This window comes from Protobothrops mucrosquamatus, unplaced genomic scaffold (assembly GCF_001527695.2).
Source record: "Protobothrops mucrosquamatus isolate PMUCROS unplaced genomic scaffold, P.Mucros_1.0 scaffold1697, whole genome shotgun sequence".
NCBI classification, from domain to species: Eukaryota; Metazoa; Chordata; class Lepidosauria; order Squamata; family Viperidae; genus Protobothrops; species Protobothrops mucrosquamatus.
Window position 1 is genome coordinate 81,017 of NW_015387849.1, and position 23,997 is coordinate 105,013.

At 36.3% G+C, this 23,997-nt stretch overlaps 1 protein-coding gene across 1 annotated transcript in view; it reads right to left on the minus strand.

Annotated features, from left to right (window-relative positions):
- Positions 1-23,716: 23,716 nt before the first annotated feature.
- LOC107293682 (WD repeat-containing protein 7) overlaps positions 23,717-23,997 on the minus strand; it is a gene marked incomplete at its 5' end in the record, with an annotated part of 24,261 nt that continues 23,980 nt past the window's right edge. The window contains one exon of the mRNA XM_015822845.1: positions 23,717-23,791. Coding sequence (XP_015678331.1) covers positions 23,717-23,791 — 75 coding nt within the window. The remainder of the gene's footprint in view (positions 23,792-23,997) is intronic.

Genomic DNA, 23,997 nt, shown 5'->3' on the forward strand with positions numbered 1-23,997 from the left:
CAAAATTTACCAAATTTGTTTTATGATTAGTTCCAAAATACTGATTAGAAAACACCCTACCACAACTGAATCTCTTTTTTTAAAAAAAAATGTATGTTCATCCTAGGTCTTTATAAGAACACAAGTTGACCAAATGATAACAATTAAAATGGGAAATATGACATCCATGCTACGAATGGTCACCATAAAGTATCTAATGAGTGGCACAATTCTGATAGGTCTTTTATCATAAATTAGAACCCCGAGGACATTGACTTTCCAGTAGATCTGTGGCCAGAAGCTTCAAGGTCATCAATCATGGGAGCTCCTCCCTGTCACTTAAGACTCTAAATTACATGTACACACCTTATCTTTCTAGAAAGTGAGAGGTGGAACTGAGAAGGTTAAAAAAGAGAGATGATGCTATTAGAGCTTTTTTTAGCTTCTCGTTGGAGAAGTGAAAGCTGAATTTTGTCAGAGACTATGAAAGTGCTGCTCATCGAGAGGAAAAAGCTATGGTGCATCTAGGTGACAGAAAGGTTCAAAGCAGGAAAGAAAGACTCAAAGACCTCAAGAAAGAGATCTGCAGCTGTTCAGCAGTCTGGTGGCTGAAGGTCCAAGAGAGAAGAGTAGGGCTGAGAACAACAGAAGAAAAAACATCTACAGGTATTTGTCTCTATAAAACTGTCCAAGAAAGATGGAGTAAGTAAATAGCCCCAAAGTCCACTTAAGTGATTGAAAATTAGTATGCAAAACCAGAGGAAACAACTGGAAATAAGCACATTAATAAAGAGAGGAAGCAAAAGCAAGAAAAAAAGGTAGACATAAACAGTGAAAGAAACACACTAGTTAAGAAAAGTACTGTAGAACAGAGTTCCCCAACCTTTCCAGCTTTGCGGATCGGTGGGGGGGGAGGAGATGGTTCTGCGCGAGTGGCTGGCTTCCATGGCCCAGTTCCAAACGGCTCACGGCCCAGTAGTGGGCTGTGGCTTGGGGGTTCGGGACGTCTGCTGTAGAATCTTTAAAGTAACAGAATGCCACTTTAGGAAAATAGAAGGAATTTTGTAATACAAGCTTCCTTTACACAATAAGTCTTATTTCATAAGTAAGCCAATTTTATGAATAAAATATTACTCCACCCAGTTGATTTATATGCATTCTCTGGTTTGTTGCTACCCCAAAAACATTTAAAACAATAACAAGATCCGATTAAAATTCAATCAGCCATCACAGGAATTAAGACGGCAGAAAGTAAGAAGCTTTAGAGTTTTCCTAAACTTTCTGTAACAGAGACAGGAAGAATACTTTATTTCTTACGCTAAGTATGAAGGAGAGAGATGTATTTTCACGATGGCTTCTACTTTTGCATTCTAGACTTGGTTCACTCTTCAATATGGTACAAAATTACCTCAACTCTGCCAGCCAGAAGGGATATACAGATGCTTTATTAGCAAGGAATTTCAGAAACTATCAAGAAGCCTAGATCAATACACAGTCTTGCACTAAATCCTCTTCAACTATATTCTTGAACACTGGAAATGGTTATTTTTTCACCATTAGATGCATTCAAAAATAATTCATTTCTATTATATTTACATTTCTGAACTTATAGTGATAATGTATTTTGCCAAATATATAAAAGACATTATTGAAAGTATAGGATTAATCTGGACGGAGAAAATATCATGATGGTGTTACTGAAGTAGATTATTTTTTAAAAAGGAACAATGGACTTCAGTGAGCAGGGATTTTAAGATGCATTTATATCGTTCTCCACATGATCTGTGTGACACTAAAAGATCAGAATACAAAGCATGGCAAAGACAGATGTTCAAATTAGATTTCTGCTCATTGACAGAACTACAAACTATTTCAAGAATACCATAATGTACATTTTATACTGCTGATTGGAATTGTTGAAAACTAGCCAAACCTTAGTGTGAGGTAAATATAATCCACAGCACATCTAAACAATCTCTGCTTTTTCTGCTGCTTGCACAAAGAAAAATAATAATGAAACTTTAGTAAATGAATGGAAGTAATTATGCCCCTTATTTGCAAAATCAAGGTATTTGACATTTCTTTCATTTTACAGATGCAAAGAATCCAACAGAACAAAGTTGGGTTCAAAATTCAAATAACTTTATTGAGGTTGTTAACCAGCAGAATAGTTGGGTTCAGAGTTAGAAATGTGAGACCAGCTTCTTTTATGCAGTTCGATCTTCTGGGAGAGCATCCTTCCAGAAATATGGATGGTGCCTTCTCTCCTAGGCATTTGGAAAGCCCTTGAGACCTGGATTAAGGGTTACCGTGGTTGTGGGTTCTTTTGGGTAGTATTCTCTTATAGCTGCCAGTGTTGCTTTATGTTTTTAAACTGTACCATCTGCCAATATTGTAAGCTGCCCAGACTCTGATGGAATGGGTGGCTACAACAAATATAAATGAATGCAACTTCATGAAGGACAGCTTCACTAAGATCATCTCGAAATAAGTTAGGCAAAAACTCAAAAGATATTTCAGTGGAACTATGACAATGGAGGTTACAAAAATCATTATGCAAATATAATAGGGCCCAAAAAAGAGATAAACTACACTCCATACTCAAATGGGTAGAAATCAGGTGGATCTGTTTGTCAAGATTTTATCTGCAATTAATTAACTATGATTTATTTATTTACAAGCTTATATGCTTTATGTATAAATTTTATATACTGCCCAGTTCCAACACAGAGGACAGGAGTATTACAGATGATGAGTCCAGGTCTATTCTGATAGTCAGAAGTTTTGAATTTTATGCTTGTTTTCTATTTTCATATCTGCCTCTGGCTGGCTGACTTAGCAAAATATACCACACAGATCCTACAAAACTGAGGCCTGTCCTCCCATATTCTAGAGCATAGAATATTTTAATCTGTGACCATACTGCTTCTTTAAGTTGAGGTCATTAAATCTGTCAACAAGAAGTAGTGATATAGTATTATAATCTCAGATTTTGACAATGTCAGTGACTTTTGACCTTTTCTTTTATTATGTGGTCAGCTGTGCTGACCAAAGAAAGCTGAAACTAATCTTTCAGACACAAAAGCTGCAAACAGTGCTTTTCTATTTCATGAGAAATGTAATTCAAATGCATAGCTCTCCTATATGCATTAAAATATTTTATTAGAAAACAGATTTAAAGGATATACAGTAAATGGTAGATTAAGAGACGCATACTTACTAAAATCATAATATTTCTTTGTCTTATTTCATGCAGGTTCATTCTAGGTGATATATTTCCTTTGTGCCTTAACTAAGGTAGAGTATATGACAGCTATTAGAACAACTGGATAACCAACTAGTTAATTCATTGTAATTACTGATAATGCTGCACTTCATTTTTCACATTTAAAACAACATTTTTTTAAAGTATTTTAACAGGCTATATAATTGGAGACTATCAATTTATGTATCCTGCATCAGATACAATTGTCCATATAACTTCAATGCTAGTCTCTTTCTATGGACAAATTTTTTTTTCAAGGACTGGAAGTGGAACTTATTTGCTTTTATTTTAATCATAAACAAAAAACATTGATTGATTTGGTAAAAACTATGACACATTCACATTGGGAAGTGAATCAATAGTTATTAGCATTTAAAATATAGATATATAAATATAGAGAAAGTGGAATGAAAACACCACATTTCAATAGAATTATATTTATTCAATGCAATTTTATTTGAAGTAGTCTTTTGCTACTAATAGCCTGATCCTCAGAGCAACATTAGTAAATATCTAACCAACGTTGAACATCTTACATTCCTTTTTTAAAAACAACAAGGCAGCTACCAGTAAAAAAGTAAGAATCTCTAGCACAGTGGCCATATTCTAAAAAATAATATCATATATCAGAAATTATCACAGACTTATTAATTAATAATTTGGTTTCAAGAATTTATATCTGACCTCATCCAAATCAGGCAGTTCTCAATAGACATGTAAAATATGGAAAGCTGTCAAGCCCAAAGCATAAACTTGCATGGTAATTATATAGCACCATTGCTTTGAATGAATAGGAACCATTACTCAGAGATCACAAAATGTGGACAATCATCAAAACACCAATGGATTTACTGCCCCATGTTTTGTGGCACAAATACTTTAACTATGAACTAAATCTTATTTCTTTCAATTGCCACCAAAATAAGATTTATAGTGATAATGGTTTCATTGTATATGCCTACATGATTTTTGTACTGTAATTTATATAGACATCTGGTCAACAGAAATACAGTTGCCTTTTAAAATTTGCACAAAAATCTATACATGGCTCAATCAAGTAACAAGATCCAAGAGAGAGCATATACAACCTCGAGCCTATTGTTTTATTAGTTTTTAAAGAAATCTTGTAGCTATGTAAATTGTGAAGAAACTAAATAACCTTTTATTTCAGTACACTTGCTACTTATAGCTTAAACAAGAGGAAAATCAATTAATGAAAGAAATGAGACATTAGACATATTCCTTTATAAATGTCATTATGCAGAATCTCTCCCTTTGAATAAAAAGGGAAAAAGTCATTAAGTTGCTGTTTTATTCCTTCAGAGTGCATCCCTAACCAACTTAATTTGTTTACAGATACTTTGCCCTTCCTTTTGTTAACTTTTCCATTGTGCAATAAGTACTTATTTTACCCCACAAAACAGGAGAAGAGGTGGGTCAACCTATTCTCCAAAGAATCTGAAGGCAGAACAAGAAGCAATGGATGGAAACCAATCAAGGAGAGAACCAATCTAGAAGTAGGAGAATTTCCTGATAGTTAGAACATTAATCAGTGGACCAACTTATGGGTGCTCTCACACTGGAGTTTTTTAAGGTGACATTAGACGATTTGTCTGAAATGGTATAGGGTTTCCTGCTTGAACAGGGGTTGGACTAGAAGACCTCCAGGACCCTTCCAATTCTGTTAAACACCATGTGCATTGCTCACAGCAGCCCAATTAATTAATTGCAGTAACTATTCTCAAGAAGGATTATTGTTTGAAATCTGTCATCAACATGAATATTCTCCATTTGCCCAACATAGATACTTGACATAGATCCTTGACCTATACCAAACTGCCTTTAATTAATTTATTCATTAATCTATCTTTCATATTTATGTTTATATACCCCCATCTCCTGGATATAACTCTGGGCAGAAGACAGTTAAAACTGACCACAAAAAACAAGCATTAAAAATTATACCATAATAAAAATTATAATAAATTATAATATAATAAATGTATTAATATTATTAATAAAACTGGGCAAAAGTATCTTTGATATAGTTCAGCCTCTCACCAGTACTCCATTTTTCCAAGATGATTTATACAAAAGCAACTACTTCAGCTATGATGCTTTATGGAAATAAAACACTGTAAAAATAAACTGAACAAACATCCATAATTAATGTTGACTATTTAAATAAATTCAGTAAGTTGTCTTATTCGATGAATGTTTATACTTGATGATTTTAATATTTTTTATGCTGTAAGCTGCCCAGAGTTGCTCAAAATAAAATAGGTGGCAAATAAATTTAATAAATAAATAAATAAAATTTGCGTGTTGTAAGAATTTTTGGAAATCTACAAGATTGCTCACGCCATATTTGAGCAAAAAGGAAGCAGAGTCTAAGCAATAATATTAACAAAACACAACCGAATCTTTGTAGTGATATGTTTTTAAAGTGAAATATATTTAGATATATTAATTCCTGAAATAACTTCACAATGAAATTTCAGATGTAAATGCATTATTGCAAAACACTGTTCAAAATGGAGGGATGTTGACTACATCTTGTGAAATACCACAAGGGTCCCCAACCTGTGGGCCACAGCCCACTAATGGACCATGGCCTATTTGCAACTGGGCCATGTAAGCGGCAGGCTGATGTGCGAGCGCTTATGCATATACATAGCTCAACTCATGCGAGTGGTGGGTGGTAGTACTCACAGCCCCACTCACACAAGCCTGCCGCTCACACAAGTGAAGCTGTGCATGCGAGCACATGCGCATGCCTGCCCCCTGCATAAAACCATCCCGTCTTCCCCCCTCCCCCTGCATCGGGCTGCCAACCAGGAAAGATTGGGGAAATACCACACCAAGAGCAGAGTTTCAGTGGGATTATACAGACTATAACACTTACCTGCTGAGATGTCATCGTCAACCAGATCATGTTCTTCTTCTTGAATTTTAACTTCAGATCCTGATTGTTCAGGAGTAACATTAACTGTCTGAATAGTTTCTGCAGTCACTCCAGCTGAAATATCAAGACACAAAACATTAAACCCATTTGTAATTTTCTTTGAATTAGAGAAAACGTATTTAAACTTTACATTATGCATTTATTACATTAAATAATCTAATGAATTAAGATGAGATTCAAAAGCCTACAAAAATTTGTGAATTGATATTTCTTTGTCAGTTTTTTTGACCCACATTCACCCGACTTTTCGAAATGATTTCAAGATTTCTTGGGCTTCTGAACCTTGTCAAGATCTAATTAATAAATTCAGGAGTAATATAGAACTAATGGCAAACAAAAATGGTACTTCCTGCATAGGAAGCAATATTCTCACAATCTGAGTGGATAAAGTTCTACCTTAAAACAAGGTTCACATTTAAGAACAAGAAACTTAGTAATTAACAATTGCTTCCTCCCCAGTGAAAATCCATAAAGACATAAAAGTACACTTGTCCTGTTGGTAACTTTGCTTCCCATCTGTTTGTTGTTCCTAACTTTTCCTTCTATCCATCTGCTCCCTCCCTCTCTGAGGAAAAAGGCATATGGTATGCTTCTAAGGGCAGAGGTCTTCAATTAGGGCAAGGACATGCAAAGTGCCCTGTATACTTAGGACACTGTATAGTAAGTAATGCACTTCAAAATAGCATGACTACACTTCCTGTTTATATTTTACTCCATTAGTGATTTAGTAGTATACAATAATAATAATAATAATAATAATAATAATAATAATAATAATAATAATNGGGATCACCCGGATCTCTGGGGGTAGTTCGTTCCAGAGGGTGGGGGCTCCCACCGAGAAGGCCCTCCCCCTGGGGGTCGCCAGCCGGCACTGTCTGGCTGACGGCACCCTGAGGAGACCCACTCTGTGGGAGCGTACCGGCCGATGGGAGGCAACCTGCGGCAGAAGGCGGTCTCGGAGATATCCAGGTCCGATGCCTTTTTTTTAAAAAAAGAGTTCATTTTAAAGAAAAAAGAGGCCATATAAAGATATTGCATATCTTCTAGATTCAGCACCAAGGCAGATTGTCCTATAGCCACTGTGAGAGCTAGAACTGGCAAGGTCAAAACCAAAGGTCTTGAGGGCATAGTGATCCATTTCAATAACAAAGCATAGGTGCCAACCACATCTCCTACTTAAAAAGGCATGGCCAAGAGAGAGAGGGACAAGGTTTGAGCTTTAAGTCTGCTATCTATATAGCCTTACTCTCACAGTGCATGTGGTTTCTGGTTTTCTTTGGGTTAATGGCTTTTCTATCAAATGGTCTTGCCAAAAGTCGTGTCCTTGAATTCCTGCCTATAAGCTCCACCTGGGAGAAGTCAAACATCTACATCACTAAACAATACAACAACCCAAAATGCTCAAACACAAAAGCCAGAGAGATGAAAAGTAACGTCAAAAACCAATTCACCCAATTTGCCACTGACTACACTGCACAATCATGGTTCTCCGATGTTTTAGACTTGGGTCCATCTCAGCCTACCAAGTGCTGACAGAAATTAAACCTGACATCTTTTGCATTCAACATGAATGCCCTGCCATCACTCCGTTGTAAAGAGTTGTGGTGGCTCAGTGACTTAATGATGCTGGAGCTGGTTTCTGCTCCAGCGGTTCGAGTCCTAGGACTCATGGCAGGGTGAGCTCCCATCAGTTGACGCAGCTTCTGCCCACCTAGCCGTTCAAAAGCATGTTTTATGTGAGTAGATAAATAGTACCACTTTGGTGGGGAGACGAGCTGGTGCTCCATGCAGGCAGTCAGATTCCTGCTGGCTCTAAACCTTCCCAGCTGTGGCGCCCATTTGCAAGGTGGCTCTGAGGAGGGAGGGGATGATGCTGCAGGAAGAGCCGCTAGTCTTTCTGGTGAGAAGCCAGTTCACCATCCTGTGGCACACCTTGGGAAGCATGCGAGGGTTTCCTACAACAGGGCTGGTACCTTGGCAACCAAACTACTACTCCGCAATAGCACTGTGATCTCTTGGCTAATGTAACAATGTCATATGCTAACAACAACAACAACAACAACAAAACTCCGTTATAATCCTTTCCTATGTTGGTCAAAAGATTCTCCCAAAGGAAAAAAAAATTCTACTATTAGGGAATCCAAGTACTTCACTTTCATCTGACCTTTACTGATTGGATAACTCAAAATCTCACTCTAGGCCAGGGGTCCTCAACCTTGGCAACTTTAAGACTTGTGGACTTCAACTCCCAGAATTCCTCAGCCAGCGTTGCTGGCTGAGGAATTCTGGGAGTTGAAGTCCACAAGTCTTAAAGTTGCCAAGGTTGAGGACCCCTGCTCTAGGCTATGAAGGAAAAGGAGGAGGCATTCTTGAAAAAGGTATGCAGGAACCAATTAAGATGCCATCATATGGATGAATGCCTCCTAAACCTCCCCAATACAATTTATTATTATTATAAAACAGATTTATATCCTGCTTTTCCTCTAGGAGCTCAAGGCAATGTGCAGACCATTGCTTCTACCATTTTTTTCCTGACAGTAAGTTAGGCAGAAAAATAGTGACTTATCCAGAAGCAACCACTGATCTATGCTAATCAGAGCTACCGAATGGATAGCAGAATATGCAATAATGTTACTTAGAAAGCATTATCAACTTCCACAGAATGCAGTGCTTACATTAGTTTATATTTAACACTGAAAAGCCAGGGCATATTATTTATTATTCATAAAGCAAATCTGTCAGATTTCTTCTGAACCTCCATGAGGGGAAAAAAAATCATAAATAATAAAAAATAAATAAACCCAGACACAGCATTGGAGACCGAAGGGAGGAGGCGAAAGGTAAAAAGAAGAGAGATATGTGAAAAACAGAAATAAATCAGATGAAGACAGACTGTGAAATACAGGTCCTTGTTTGAAATAAAGTCAATGAACAAAAGCATGTATTACCCAGCCTTACCTCCCTAGTCTTCAGTGCCTTTTTAGATACCTGGTTAAGCAAAGTTAACCATTTTGCATGGACTATTACAAAATAAATTACCTATTTGCAGATTAACAACAATGCAGAAGGACTGATGCAACCATAGTTTTGCTGTTTAAAAGCAGCAATATCTTTTTGTCAATGTTGTGATCATAATATTTACTTATTTACTTAATTCAATTTAGGCTCCGCCCAATTCCAAACTGACACCCCTCAATATAAATAAACTACAAAAAACACAATACCAAAAAAGATGGGATCTGATTGCTCTATCTAAATATAAACAAAAGCATGCCCATCTCAACTCAAAGCTAATTGATTTAGCAATATATGAAAATAATACTTTTTCCATTCAAAAAATAACAGAAACTTACTAATAATTTTCTGTAATCATTTGACTATATGGCTTAAATACTGTTTATAGCTGTTTTAAAACTCTCCTAAAACTCTCCTAAAAATCTGTAAATGAATTTTATTTTTATCAAAACAACACAGGTTAACTTCAAGAATGGGATTTGGTGGGATTTGGTGGGATTCAAATATGTGAACAACCAGTTCTCTGTGTGGATGCTGCTTCTGGAAGTCCATTCTGGGCCTGGGCAACAAAAAATTAGTTACCGGTTCTGCCACAGTGGTGCAAACTGGCTGAATCCCACCACTGGTTCTGAGTGATAAAAAAAAATCACAACATTGCATGTGACAGTGTTCAACTTCTCTGGATGCTCATGAGCCAAATGTGCAATAAATAATGCACATCTGTACATCTAAACATCCAGAGAAACTGAGCCACTCAGTTCTGGAGCATCAGGGAGAATAATATTAATTGGACAAATGTTAATTACATCATTGTCACAAGAAGCTAACTACCCTGTAAGAAAGGAAGCTGATGACAGAGTTGGCAGTTCTCTGGCTAGAACAGGGGTGTCAAACTGCCGGGCCACGGGCCGGTTGCATCAAACAGAGACTGCGCCCATCCCGGCGAGTTTGGCACCCATGGGCTAGAAAGAACTAACATGTCAACATCAATCAGGTGTTTTCTGAAGCTTTCAAGAGAATGGCTATACATTTATTGACTTCGAAAAGCATAATAAAAGGCCTAGAATTTAAACTTTGGAGTATAGACTTCTTCAGACTTGGTTTCCATGTATGCCGTGGAACATCTGTGTGTATATAGACTTCATATCTGGTTGCAATAGAGAATAATCCATAATCCACACTATATCTGAGAACTTTTTGCTAAGAAATCTAATTTCTAAATAAAGGATAACGGTCTGGAGTGCTGAGATTTAACAGTAAAGCCTGATGTGCAGCCTGACAAATCTACTAGATTTGCCGTTTCATGCCAGCAATCCATCATCTAAAAAATTTAGACCACAATCGCAGAAAGCAAATCTCTTTATCTGCAATACTCTTTCACTTTCTAGTTCTCTTACATGGACTGGAAGGATGGATAAGTAGAATATCTTAAACCCATGGGTTCTTAAGTTTCCTCCCTTCCTAGATTTTCAAAGTTCAGAGCTGCTTTTTGTGGTATCATCTGTCCCCACATAGATTATAAGAAAAGGATAATTGTCAGAAGACTTGACAAGCTTTCAAAGTTGCTCTGTCACATCCCTGATGCTTGTACTTGACAGGAAGCTGATTTCATAAGTTTATGGGTAAAATCTGTACATATTTTTTAGTTCATAGTAGTGAGCCACTAAGTACCAGAAGTACTCTTTTTTCTTTTTCTACAAATTTCCTCAAGCCTTTATGGATTCCTTCCTTCCTTCCTTCCTTCCTTCCTTCCTTCCTTCCTTCCTTCCTTCCTTCCTTCCTTCCTTCCTTCTCCTCCTTCTCCCATCTCATCCTCTTTCCCCCCTAGATTTTCAAAGTTCAAAGCTGCTCTTTTTCATATCATCTGACCCCCCCCCCCATAAATTATAACAAAAAGATAATTGTCAAAAGCTTGACAGCCTTTTGAAGTTGTTCTGTGATCCTTGCCCCTGACAGGAAGCAGATTTTACAAGTTTGTGGGTATAATCTGCCATTTTTTTTAGTTCCTCAGAATAGTGAGCCAATACGTACCAGAACATACATACACAGGTTCTCTTTTTCTTTCTCTCTCTCCCCCTCCCTCCCTCCCTTTCTCAATGCTAATAATTATAGTATCCTATGTCTTCTGCTAAGAACTTAGTGCCTATTTCTGTAGGAGAGCCTGAAAGTTGTTTTTCCATTCCAATGGAGTAGAATTCTCAATAAGCAGAGGACCATAAATCGAAATTTTCTCTAGCAGAGATGAGCATAACTTTATTTATTTATTAAATTTGTTTGCTGCCCATCATTCCGCGGCAACTCTGGGGAGCTTATAAAACCATAACATCTATATAGACCATATATCTTTTAAAGCCAACCAAGTTTCTTAACAGTGAAATTATTCAGAAACCTTACAAGAGACTAACCTCTTCTGTAGGACTCAGCAAGTAACATAGTTTAAAAACATCTCAGTGAAGGCTGGCCCTGCCTGGTATAGAAACAGAAAGATTTTCTGACTTTTCTCTGTGATGTCACTTACCAGTGATTATATCACTCATCTGAAGCCAGAGAGCTTAGTGTCAATTATTACTTTGTTTATAATTTACATTTCTGCATTAAGTCTAAATCTAAATCTTTGAAACTCAGGCCTTGTCACACGCACTTTATCCAGTTGAATCTTCACATACAGATGCAAAAATTCAACTAAAAGCACTTAAGGATTTTAAAAGTAGGAAGTTGATTTCCCTGTCTTTTACAGAGAGACAATTTCAAAGATGAAGAATCAGTAACTGAAATACTGAAAACCATCATGTATACAGTACTTAAAGTCATTTTTTTTCTGTACATCTAATTGTGCACAGGGCTGGAGCTTCCATCCAAAAATGAAGCATAATTGGAATAAATAGATAATAATTTAAATCTTCCAAATGCTGTTGAAGAAAAATAAATTTGTATCAATGAATTCTACAAGAGGGGTGTGCCTGTGTTTGTGTGTAATGGTGGAAGCAGTTGGCACACATATCTGAATAAATAAGAATGGGCTAATATTGAAAGATGCAAGACTTTCCGTGGTTTATTTTCAGACAGAAGGTTTATATTTATTGGAAACAGATTTCTGCAGTGACTGACCACTGCTGCCCCATACTCCATGCAATCCTTATGACAGACAGACTGCCTGCTTCACATTAATTCACTTCACACTATTTCTATCGATCCACAGTCAGTTCCCCAGTCTCTCTGCACACATTGCCTGTCTGGCTGCCTACATCCACATCAGCACATATACACAAAGGCCACAGAAAGATAACCTTTTGCTTTCCATTAAAGACACAGTAGCCATTTTTTTTTCTATCTGCAGCAACATCAGACATATAAATATACCGGAGTTTCTATTACCTGCTGGACAAATCAAGTGCTCAAAGATTTCAAATACATTCCAATGTTGCTGTCTAAAAACAAAAACAAAAATCCAAAACCCACTGTTTTTCACATTTTAAGAAAAGATGTTACTTTGGCAAAAAAAAAAAAAGGGAGAAGTAGTAGTATCAGTGAATATTGTGCAGTTGAATGGAAGGGAAAAACTGGAACAATAGATGCACAGAAAAAAAAATTGTCATGATATAGTATTGCTGTCTGAAGCATTAACCTTCTTGCACAGATGAATCTGAATTGTCTGTTTGTGTAAGAGCATTTTTTCAGATTCATGTGCATCTAAAAGCTTAGCCAGATTCAATGCTTGATTTAATCAAAATATGATTGCGTGGTAATTGTAAAAATCGGACATACAAAAACGTATAAATGCTTGTATGTAAACATTAACATTAGAAGATCTTTTTGCAATGCTAATGGAATTTCTTCCCAAAGAAATAAGGAGAGAAATCATAACAATATAACAACTATAATCAAATACTGATATACATATATTCACCAACCAAAAGGTTGACGACACTAATGCTGGGTTTTAGGGGTCCCAATAAATATTTGATATTCAAATTCAGTTTAGAACACATTGTTTGCATTCACAAAGCCACTGATGGTTCAATTAACCCTGTGTTTCTGGGCGTGCAAACTAATTCATTACTTGACTTACAAACATTTGTTTAATGACCATTTGAAATTACAACGGCACTGGAAAAAATGACTTATTGCTGTTTTTCACACAAATGACCGTTGCAGGAACTCCATGTTCACATGATCAAAATCTGGACGCTGGCTCATATTTATGATGGTTGCAGGTCCCAAGGTCATGTGACCTGACAAAATCAATGGGGAAGCAGATTCACTTAACAACCATGTTACTAACTTAACAACTTCAGTGATTCACTTAACAAACTGTGGCAAGAAAGGTTATAAAATGGTACGAAGCTCACTTAACAATTGTCTTGCTTAGCAACGGAAATTTTAGGATCAATTGTGGCCGTAAGTTGAGGACTATCTGTATTATGGCTAAATTTGCATAACTTGCTAGGCCAAACTTCCCAATCTTGGGTGTTTTAGGGAAGTAGGAAAGCATGAATTCTGAGCAATATCCTTTCTATGTGGGAAATTTTAAGAGCTGACATGTTTGTATCTAGAGGATATGTAAGATGTGAAAGGCTATGGTGAGTTAAAATCTGTCTGGCCAAACTGTGGACCAAGATGCTATGAAACCAGAGCATATTTTAGAATACTGTTCCCAATCCCTGACTAAGGTAAATCTAATAAATCAATACTTGACTTTGAATTAAGGTTCACTCAAATATTTCGGTCAACTTTCAGAAATGACCAAATCAGGCAGAGTCTTTGCTAGGTTAATTGCCAAGTGAGAGAAAATCCCTGTTTCTGAGGCTGCCAACAATTAGATATTTGTCTGATTATTTGCAAACTGAACAGTAGTAAAAAGTTCCAGAAAAAAAAATAGATTAAGCGTGCAATTTTAAGGAAGCAAATATTAGGCCTATCAATGTACACTATAGAGCAGGGGTAGTCAACCTTGGCTCTTTTATGACTTGTGGACTTCAACTCTGGGAATTGAAGTCCACGAGTCATAAAAGAGCCAAGCTTGACTACCCCTGCTATAGAGGATGTTGTCACAAATGTGACTGCAATGTTAAGGCCAGGGGGATAATGAAACGGCCAAGCCTAACATCAGAAAGCTAAGGAACCCCTACCTAATATTAACACTTTACAGTATGCATAACCCAATCTAAAATCCAGACTGCCAACAAGGCTCTATTTCTCTCAATAGTAGTGGATTTTTATTTTGTAAAAAGATGAACAACTATCAAAAACAACAACTGAAACAAAGAGCTTTCATCTCTCAGACAAAACAATTTTACGTTATATGGAAATCTTGAAGGTGGGAAATTTAAACAAAAATCAAGAATCAAGAAACTAAAAGCTTCATAGAACTTCACGGATGAAAGCTATAAAATTATTAGGTATTTGAATTGTCTAACCTGGCGTATACTTTCATTTCGGTATACAGGGGAACTTAACATGATACAGCACGAAGATGTATATATTCAGGCATAGCAATGAGTTTGATAAGGACTGTTCCCTCTACGCACGGTCACTCAAGCCCTCATTGTTTCCCGCCTGGACTATTGCAACGCTCTCTACATGGGGCTCCCCTTGAGGTGCACCTGGAGGCTCCAGCTAGTTCAGAATGCGGCCGCGCGGGNGATTTTGGGGGCCTCTAGATACTCCCATGTAACACCTCTCCTGCGCGAGCTGCACTGGCTGCCTGTGGCCTTCCGGGTGCGCTTCAAGGTGTTAGTAACAACCTTTAAAGCGCTCCATGGCAATGGACCTAGGTATTTGCAGGACCGCCTCCTACCAAATACCTCCCTTTGACCAGTCCGCTCCCACAGAGAGGGCCTCCTTAGGGTGCCGTCGGCCAGTCAATGCCAGCTGGCGACCCCCAGGGGGAGAGCCTTCTCTGTGGCAGCTCCTGCCCTCTGGAATGACCTACCCCCCCGACCTACGTACAACTGCGGACCTGCGCCTCTTTCGCCGAGCCTTGAAAACCCATTTATTCCATGCAGCCGGCCTGGCGTAGTTTTGATTGTGTTTTGGTAGGGGTTTTTATAGGGGGTATTTTAGAGCAGGCTTTTTATTTAATATTTATTGTGATTTTTATTATTGCCTGTTCACCGCCCTGAGTCCCGCAAGGGAGATAGGGCGGTATATAAATTTAAATAATAAAATAAATAAATAAATTACAGCATTAACAATACCAGTATTCAATGATTTTGATTACTAATTAATATCTTGCATTTATTTATGAAAATTATTTTTAAAAAACTGTGTCATATCTAGTGCAATAGACAGCAAAATGGCTTTGATATGTTCACTGGACCAACAAAGGTGGGTGAGGATGCAGAGAAACTCATGTTTTGTTTTGTTTTGTTTTAAAACAAAAGGTCTGTTCCTTATAAGAAATATCAAAATCTTGACAGATTTTTCTAGTGTGACAAAGGATTTTCAGCAATCTCATTTCTTGGCTGGTTTTTGTTTTTGCTTTTCCAATGTCAAAGCTGGAAAATATTGCTGACCCATGATCTAGTGATAACAGTGTTCATTTCTTTTCAGTTTTCCTATTTAAGTGTGACTTTTCTTTTTTAATACATTTTATTTTTAATCTTTAGAAAAATGCACTTATGGCAGCAGAGTACATATGACACTGCCACAAGTAAACATACAAGGAAAGAAAGCGCAACGATCACACTTAGGAAATATACTTATAATTTAAATTTAATTTGGTTAGCCTGGAGGCATCCCATATTGGTTCATGTGGCTACATAACTAATCATACCCAAAGGTTACAAGTGTATTTATTTGCTCTTTTTAATTCTTTTTTTTTAATACAAAAAAGTAAAGACGTGGTTCAGTTCCCTGAAGTTCAAGATAATTCTACAGAAATGACTTTACACAATCAATGCGAATATTAATGAGGAGGCAAGAACAGAAGCAGCTCTTCTGAAAAAAAAAAGAAATCAAAAGAATTTTGTAAGAGATCATAAACACACAGCACAAAGGCAACAGCCAAGGAAAATAATGGGGGGGGGGGGGAACCCTAGAAAAAAAGATGAAATGTCCATTCTTCAAGTCACATCACTTGTGTTAAAAAAAAAGAATTATGTAGAAACTCAATGCAACCTGTATTTGGCAAATTATATAATAGTAGAAACTGTAAATATTGTCTTCCATAAATTTCCATAGATTGAGAAAATAAAATAAAAGCAAACCCACAATAACTCTCTGATGTATTAAAAGTACATCAGAAGATGCACAGGATATTGTTCCTGAGATATGACATTTACATAGTTGCTGATACTTTTCAAATGTTCTGATGGGTCCAGTTATTTTTCTGATAACCCCCCCCCCTGCAAAGGCTATTGAATTAATGTCATGTAGGCCAAGTAAAAAATTCAAGACAAATGGCTGATTTTCAACCACTTCAAACATAATATATTTTGTGCACTAAACTCCACAACACATCAGAGTTTTGGCATAAGATAGGAGGCTATATAAATGTTTTTTAAAATAAATAAAATATTGAAGAATGAAAACTACAATGCACATACCATTACGAATTGCTGTAAGGCTCAGGTCTGTGTAAGTTAATCACAGTAAACAAAAGCACTTTGGTTTTCAATCAAAATAGCCAACAAAAGCTTAATAATATCAATAATAACAACAACAATAGCAGAAATCTGCAAAACCATCTGATGTGTCTTTTCCTTTATCTTGTCCTTATTATAAGAACATAGGAAATGTGTATTTTGAATGTGTATTTCCAGGACAGCCCATCTGGTTCTACTATTCATTTTTCATTCAGGTCATAATCCTCTCAATGCTTCATCACAGCAGGCTATATAAAAAGTTAAAAGGAAAGTCTACAATTATACAGAGTTTTAACTTCAACGTTCAGGAGTTAATTTGATTACAAATACAGCTTTAACCATCTGCTTAGCAATGTATTGCAGAGGTCTAATAGAGCGTGAATATTCCCAAATAGAAAGGAAAAACTATTCAAGTGATTGGAAAGTTTAAAAATGAGATGTTAGTACCACACAAATACTTAACAAAAAAAATGAAAATATTAAATGAAGAGTTAATCTGGGAGATTTGCCTTCCCAGCACTACTGAATCATTTAAAAAGAAATTAAGGAAAAAGATAGGGCAATGACTACAAAGTTCTTCTGACTTTTGGAGGTGCGATTGGTAGGTTATAGACTAGCAATCTGAGTTCTAATCTTCCCTTAGATATGGAAGCCAAGTGGATGACTTTGCATCAATTATTTTCGCTTAATAGAACGTATCTCATAATGCTGCTCTTGTGGGCAAATAGGTGGCCACCTTGAACTCTAGAAAATAAAGGAAACATACACATCTAATAAAGAAAGAAAAGTTTTAGCGGTACTGCTGAATCACAATAGTGAAAGGAGCAGCCAAAAATAAAGAATGAACTTTCAAATGGAAAAATCAAATGTATAAACAAATGCTGTTGCTATAAATCCTTGGCAGCTCTTTTGAACGCTCACTGCTTCTTAACTCAGTGTTTCAAAAATATTTTGCGACCATAGACCATTTAGTCAAAAATTGAAAAATATGAAGACCACTCAATTAATTTTCCCCTGCTTTTTATCTTTAGAGCATGGGATTTCAACTTCTTTGGAGAATAAGATTAATGATTATAATTGTATTTGGGTAATTACTAATCCTCTTCATTATTAAGTCTTCTCAGCCTACAATTTGCATCAAAAATCTAATTCAAAATTATGTATGATATCAAAGGAACTGACTGGCAGTGAATATAGGAGAACAGAATTGCAGGTGGCAAGGGGACTCTGGATTGATTATCTAATTGATGATAAATGTGGAGAGGCAAGAGCTGAGATGATGATAGGTCTCAACCAATGAAGTTAAGGTGACTGTAGACTACCACCAGGTATATCTGAAACAGCTAACTTCTTTCATCATCAGCCATGCTGCTTGTGCCAGCTAGATGTTCAATGAAACAAACATCTGAACAGTCATAAGATTCACTTTCTTGTTCTATATAAAATAATTGCCATATATGCACATCACTGTTATTTGGTTTCAAATTTACATAATGCTAAAGACTTTCTCAGCAATGCCAGTTGCAATTTCCTCTGAATGTATCCTGAACTTTCTGGGTTTACATCTTGCTCCCCTTCTCTTTATATATTAGTAGAGTTACATCTTTTCTACAGCGTTAGAACATAAATTCAAAAGTGTTCCATGAACGACTCTTGAGAGACTATATTCTTATAATGGCACAGCAGAGATGGCTGACAGAAGACAAGTTGCTCACGGCTATACCATGGACAAAATGGAATGTCTTTCCAGTCTCATTGTCATATGTTGAGAGTTCAGTTGAGAACCCAACTGAGTCCCTTTATAGCCCTTTGCAACATATTGTAACATGCTTCAATACACATGCTCTGGTGTACCACAGCTATTACAGGAGGCTCTTTAGCAGGCAGGATGATGTGGGGGGAAAACCTCTGCAAATCAATCAAAATCAAGACTTTCTAGAAAGAATCATAAAGTGCTTGTTCAGGAATGAAAAGATGACAAACTGCTCTGAAACAGTGGTATGAAACACAGAAATTATAGTGTGTGATGTCATGCATCTTTACCAGTGTATTACATCAATAACAGTTGATGTATAATTCCTTTTCATACATTTATGGCTTTAAAAAAAGACAGTTTTGATCTAATTAAGGAAGTAATTAAAAGAGTAATCATCATATATAATAGTGTTTTTAGGAAATTAATGTGTCAAAGAAAGACACATTAGAGAAGATTGAATGAGGAGACTATATAATTACCACAATAAATGTGAAATAAATAGGAAGGGAGGGAGGGAGGAAGGAAGGAAGAAAGGAAGGAAGGAAGGAAACAGATACATATTCAAAATGGCATCAATAAAAAACTCAAATTAAATCTCTGTTCCTGCATTCAAATATCCATGATCTATGCATCAATAGGCTGTATGCTGCAACAGAGATATTTCTTTAGTTTTTAAGAACATAACCTAAATGTTTTCATCTAATATCCAGTGAAGTCAACATAAAATATGCTAAAAGTTTTTTTATAAGATAAAAAAAGAGTTATAAATAAAAATAACAAAATGTTTGCAAGACAAGTATGAATTTAAAATACCGTGTTTCCCTGAAAATAAGACCCAGCCGGAAAATAAGCCCTAGCATGATTTTTCAGGATGCTCATAATATAAGCCCTACCCCAAAAATAAGTCCCAATTAAGATCGTCAGCTAGACCGATACATTTAGCACGTCCGTTACAACAGATGATGGATGTACTGAATTATACAATAATATTAATATATAATTAAATATAAGTAAATAATATTATTGACATGAATACTTAAAATAAATGATAATATAAATTATAATTAAGTATTCATAAATACCCAAGCGGGCGGCTTTAGATGAGAGGTAAACACCTATGTAAACAGATGAACTCGAGACTTATTGCCAAATGACCAATCGGAGTGCAGACACAACACACAAATAACGTGCGCACTTGATAACGAACGGACGGGTTTCATAATTCAATACATTGTGTGTTGTAACATAAACATATGTACAGTTTACATACTGTAATGTGAATCCCTGTTTAATGGTATCCTCATGTCTATAATTTAAACACTAGATGGTTATTTTAAACAGTCCAAACGACAGAACTGGAAGGACGCTATTTATAAATTGCAATTAAAATTCTGCATAATATTTATTAACTCTGTAAGCTTGAGTTCTAAACCAGTTATAAAAAATACTTTGGAAAACTGAAACTTCTTACTGGCAAGGTATATTCCTAGAAGAGTTTATGTAAACTGGTTTTGAAGATTATGCATCTGGATTAAGCAACACTGAAATTGTTGATGGCACCTTAGGGCTAATGATATTAGTGAGCATTATAGTAATAAATGGGTGATATTAGTTGTTCTGAATGGTATGGTATTGATTTGTGCCATTCATCTTCTTCTGATTTGCCGAAGAACTGAGCTTTTTATAATGCTAATGGCAATTAAGAGCTTTACAAACACAGCACATGAATACATGAACATATCTTAGCAACCAAGCACTTAGGAAGCACTGGAATATAAATATACATGTATTCATTCTGTGATTAGTTTGGGGTCAAACCATGTGAAGGCTCGTACCTCTCTCTCTCTCTTTCCCCCTCCTGTGTGTGTGTGTGTGTGTGTGTGTATGTGTGTGTATTTATATACTTTATGCTGGTCCTATAATTAAACTCTTTAGGCTGCTAACACAATTAAAGCAGTTTAAAAATGCCTATAATAAAATAAGTAACATAAACAGAGCAGTATGAATTGACACAGTTCTTCCCACAAAACTGTCATATTGCAGCCCTCCATGCTTTACCACAAATGCTCATGACTGTTGCATTCTACCTTCATCTGGATTTTTCAACTCAATATGGCTCGAAAGCAAAACAATGCAATTTAAGAATTTACCAAATTAAATCCTATCCCCCCCAACGTTGCTATTAATTAGGAAGCGTGGGGAAATAATAGCTGTCTATTTCCAAGTAAATGATCTTGTAAATAGAGCATCTCCAAAACATGTTCATTTCATAAAAAATGTCCATTTCAAAAAGACAATGTAGGCATGTGAAAGGATTATCTAGCCTAACTACTAACATGGCTGTCTTGTGCTTCATGAAACAATGGTTAATTTGGTATAGAGAGTTTTCTTCCAGTTTTATTAATGATATCTTGTGGCTAATAATGTAGGGCTAGTCTTAAACTGTTTATGGGTTCAGAAGCTGGTTTCTTTTCACAGCATAGTTAAGATCAGCTACCATTTTCCAGACATAACATAAATTGTAAAATCAAATGGAAATCACAACTTTTACTCTCCCTCTTCTAACTGCATCAGAGAAGAGGAAAACATATGCCTGAAGCTCAAGGTGACTCTTTCCTATCATGGACGGGTTATCATGGTAGCTGATGCAGCCAGCCTTTGTATTAAACCGAATACCAAGGAATATTGAGGGTATTTTGAGAACAGCTCAGAATGATGTTATATAAATCTACATTATATAAGTCATTTAGACTTAACAAGATCATGAGACATCTTTCAAAGAAAAATCAATTCAAATTTAACACATAAAGCAGTCTGGACAAAAGGAAATTAAACAAATTCCAACCAAGCAAAAAAGGGACAAGATAAATTAACTGAAACGGTCTCATAGAAGCATTACTTTATGAGTTTTAAGTTTCGAGGTAGATGAAGGTTTCATACCCAAGGTTAATTCATAAAGTTAACTTAATTCCAAAATAAATGAGAGATGTAGCCATGGAATTGCCATTGGGGTACTAGTCAACCTGATCTCAATTTGCAATCTTTTCCACCTCTAAACTGACAGACAGCGAAGGAAAAGATGATCTTATCTATACAAAGAACACTTCATGTCTAAAAGGATAATTGAGATAGGAAGCTCCAAGAGCAAAGCATATTCTTGCAAAGGAAGCCAAGAGCGCAAAGGTTTGTTAGAAAAGCAGAGTCTCGGCACTTCAGGCAAGCACATGTCACAAAACACAAGTTGTATTTGCATACACTGTATTCTTGAATAAAGGCCAATACATAAAATGTCTGTTAGACACATATTAAAAAATACAGAACATTATACTTATCTGAGTAGTTTCAGTACACTCACTGAAGACATAATATGGAGATGAGAATGGGCAGTTTTGAAAGCTGCTAGTATAATTCTTAAAAGAGATTCTGAAATATGCTATGTAAAACCTCAGTTTCATTGGCCATTGAGTGGAAATACTGTTGAATGTGAAAATTCATGAAATCCAAATATACACAATTCATACAAATGATATTTAACATGAGTTGCATCAGCTTACTTCTTTTGTACAATTGTGTAATTATGCAGATGACATGAATTGATATGTCAATTATGTGGATGGTTTTCCAAAAAGGAGAGAAATAGCTTTCTCTGTTATTTGGGAGCAAAATCCAAAATACATTTTTGTTCATTGCGTCTGTGGTTTCCTGAATTGAAGTTTTAATATGTAGAGTTTTAATGATCTCTTTTAGGATACTAACTATGTTTAAACTGGTATTATTGCTTTCTTGAAATATTATTGAATTTTGAAATTAGGCATAATCCAAGAGACACAATGGTTTTTTTAAATGTATACATTTAAAGAAATTTTCAGTGTCTTTTTTAGAGGATCTTGGACCATAAGAAGTATCTGTATTTTAAAATATTGTTTTAACTGTACACACACACACACACACAGGCTATTTCCCAAAGAAATATTTCCAGATCTGCCTTTAAAAGGTATTTTGGAATCGTTCCATTTAAAACATTCCTGACCTTTCCTCACCTTTTTTGCATTATCGTGACCTATTAATTCTGAAGTTCAATTAAACTGCATATATTCAGAAATGGTCCTTCTGTTTTGCTATTACTTTATGTCCCACAGCAACTAACAAAGAAGTGCAGAAAATGCTCACGTGATATAACACTGTCCATGTACTGGGGTAAATAAGGAGCCCAGGTATCGATGGCTTCCTTCCTGCCCGCCTGTTCAATTCTCCTCAGCTCTGCTAACAGTAAGGCTTGTGCAGCTTCTCTTACCTGAAAATCCAAACAGAACAGGCATTGGTTCAATTAAAGTACTGAAGTAATTGTAGAAAAAAGATGCGACACAGGGAGGCAATTTAAAAATAAACATTAATAGTAACTAACCAGAGGGAGTCTAGTAGCACTTTTCCTGATGTACAAAGTATAAGCTTTGATGAGCTGTTCATGCCTTTTAAGGACATTGGTGAGGTGAAAAAGGTGTTACCAGAGTCCTGATTTTTGTTTTGTTTTTGTAGATACAGCTTTACAAAGCTGTCACAAAGAAGAAGGGAGTCAAATTATTCTCCGAAGCACCAGAGGGCAGGACAAGAAACAATGGTTGGAAACTGACCAAAGAGAGAAGCGACCTGGAATTAAGGAGAAACTTCCTAACAGCGAGGACAATTAACCAGTGAAACAGCTTGCCTCCAGAAATCGTGGGCGCTCCATCATTGGATGTTTTTAAGAAGAGACTAGACAGTTACTTGTCTGAGATGGTATAGGTTCTCCTGCTTGAAGACCTCCAGGGTTCTATTCTATTCTATTCTATTCTATTCTATTCTATTCTATTCTATTCTATTCTATTCTATTCTATTCTATTCTAGTCTAGTCTAGTCTAGTCTAGTCTAGTCTAGTCTAGTCTAGTCTATATTCTCTCCTTCAGTAGCAATAGAACTTAAGACTTATACACCGCTTCATAGTGCTTTACAGCTGTCTCTAAGCAATTTACAGAGTCAGCCTACTGCCCCCAACAATCTGGCTCCTCATTTTACCGACCTCAGAAGGATGGAAGTCTGAGTCAATCTTCACCTGGTCAGGATCAAACTGCTGGCAGTCAGCAGAGTTAGCCTGCAATACTGCATTCTAATTACTGCGCCACCATGGTTCTAACGGTTCTAGCATCTAACCTGAGAGCAAAGCTATGCTGTATTTGATAAGATACCTAAAAGAAAAAGATTTGTCATAAATTTGAACACTGGAGAAATAGGACATTTTGCTACTTCCCTAATATGGTTGAGATGCTGAGGGGAGAACCACACTGACACAGAACACCAAAACTTTTTTTAATAGTAAAAATACTTCCCAATATTATGCTGCTATTTTACCTATGGGACTTGATAGCAAGAGTAACCAAAAGGGGTTTGGTTT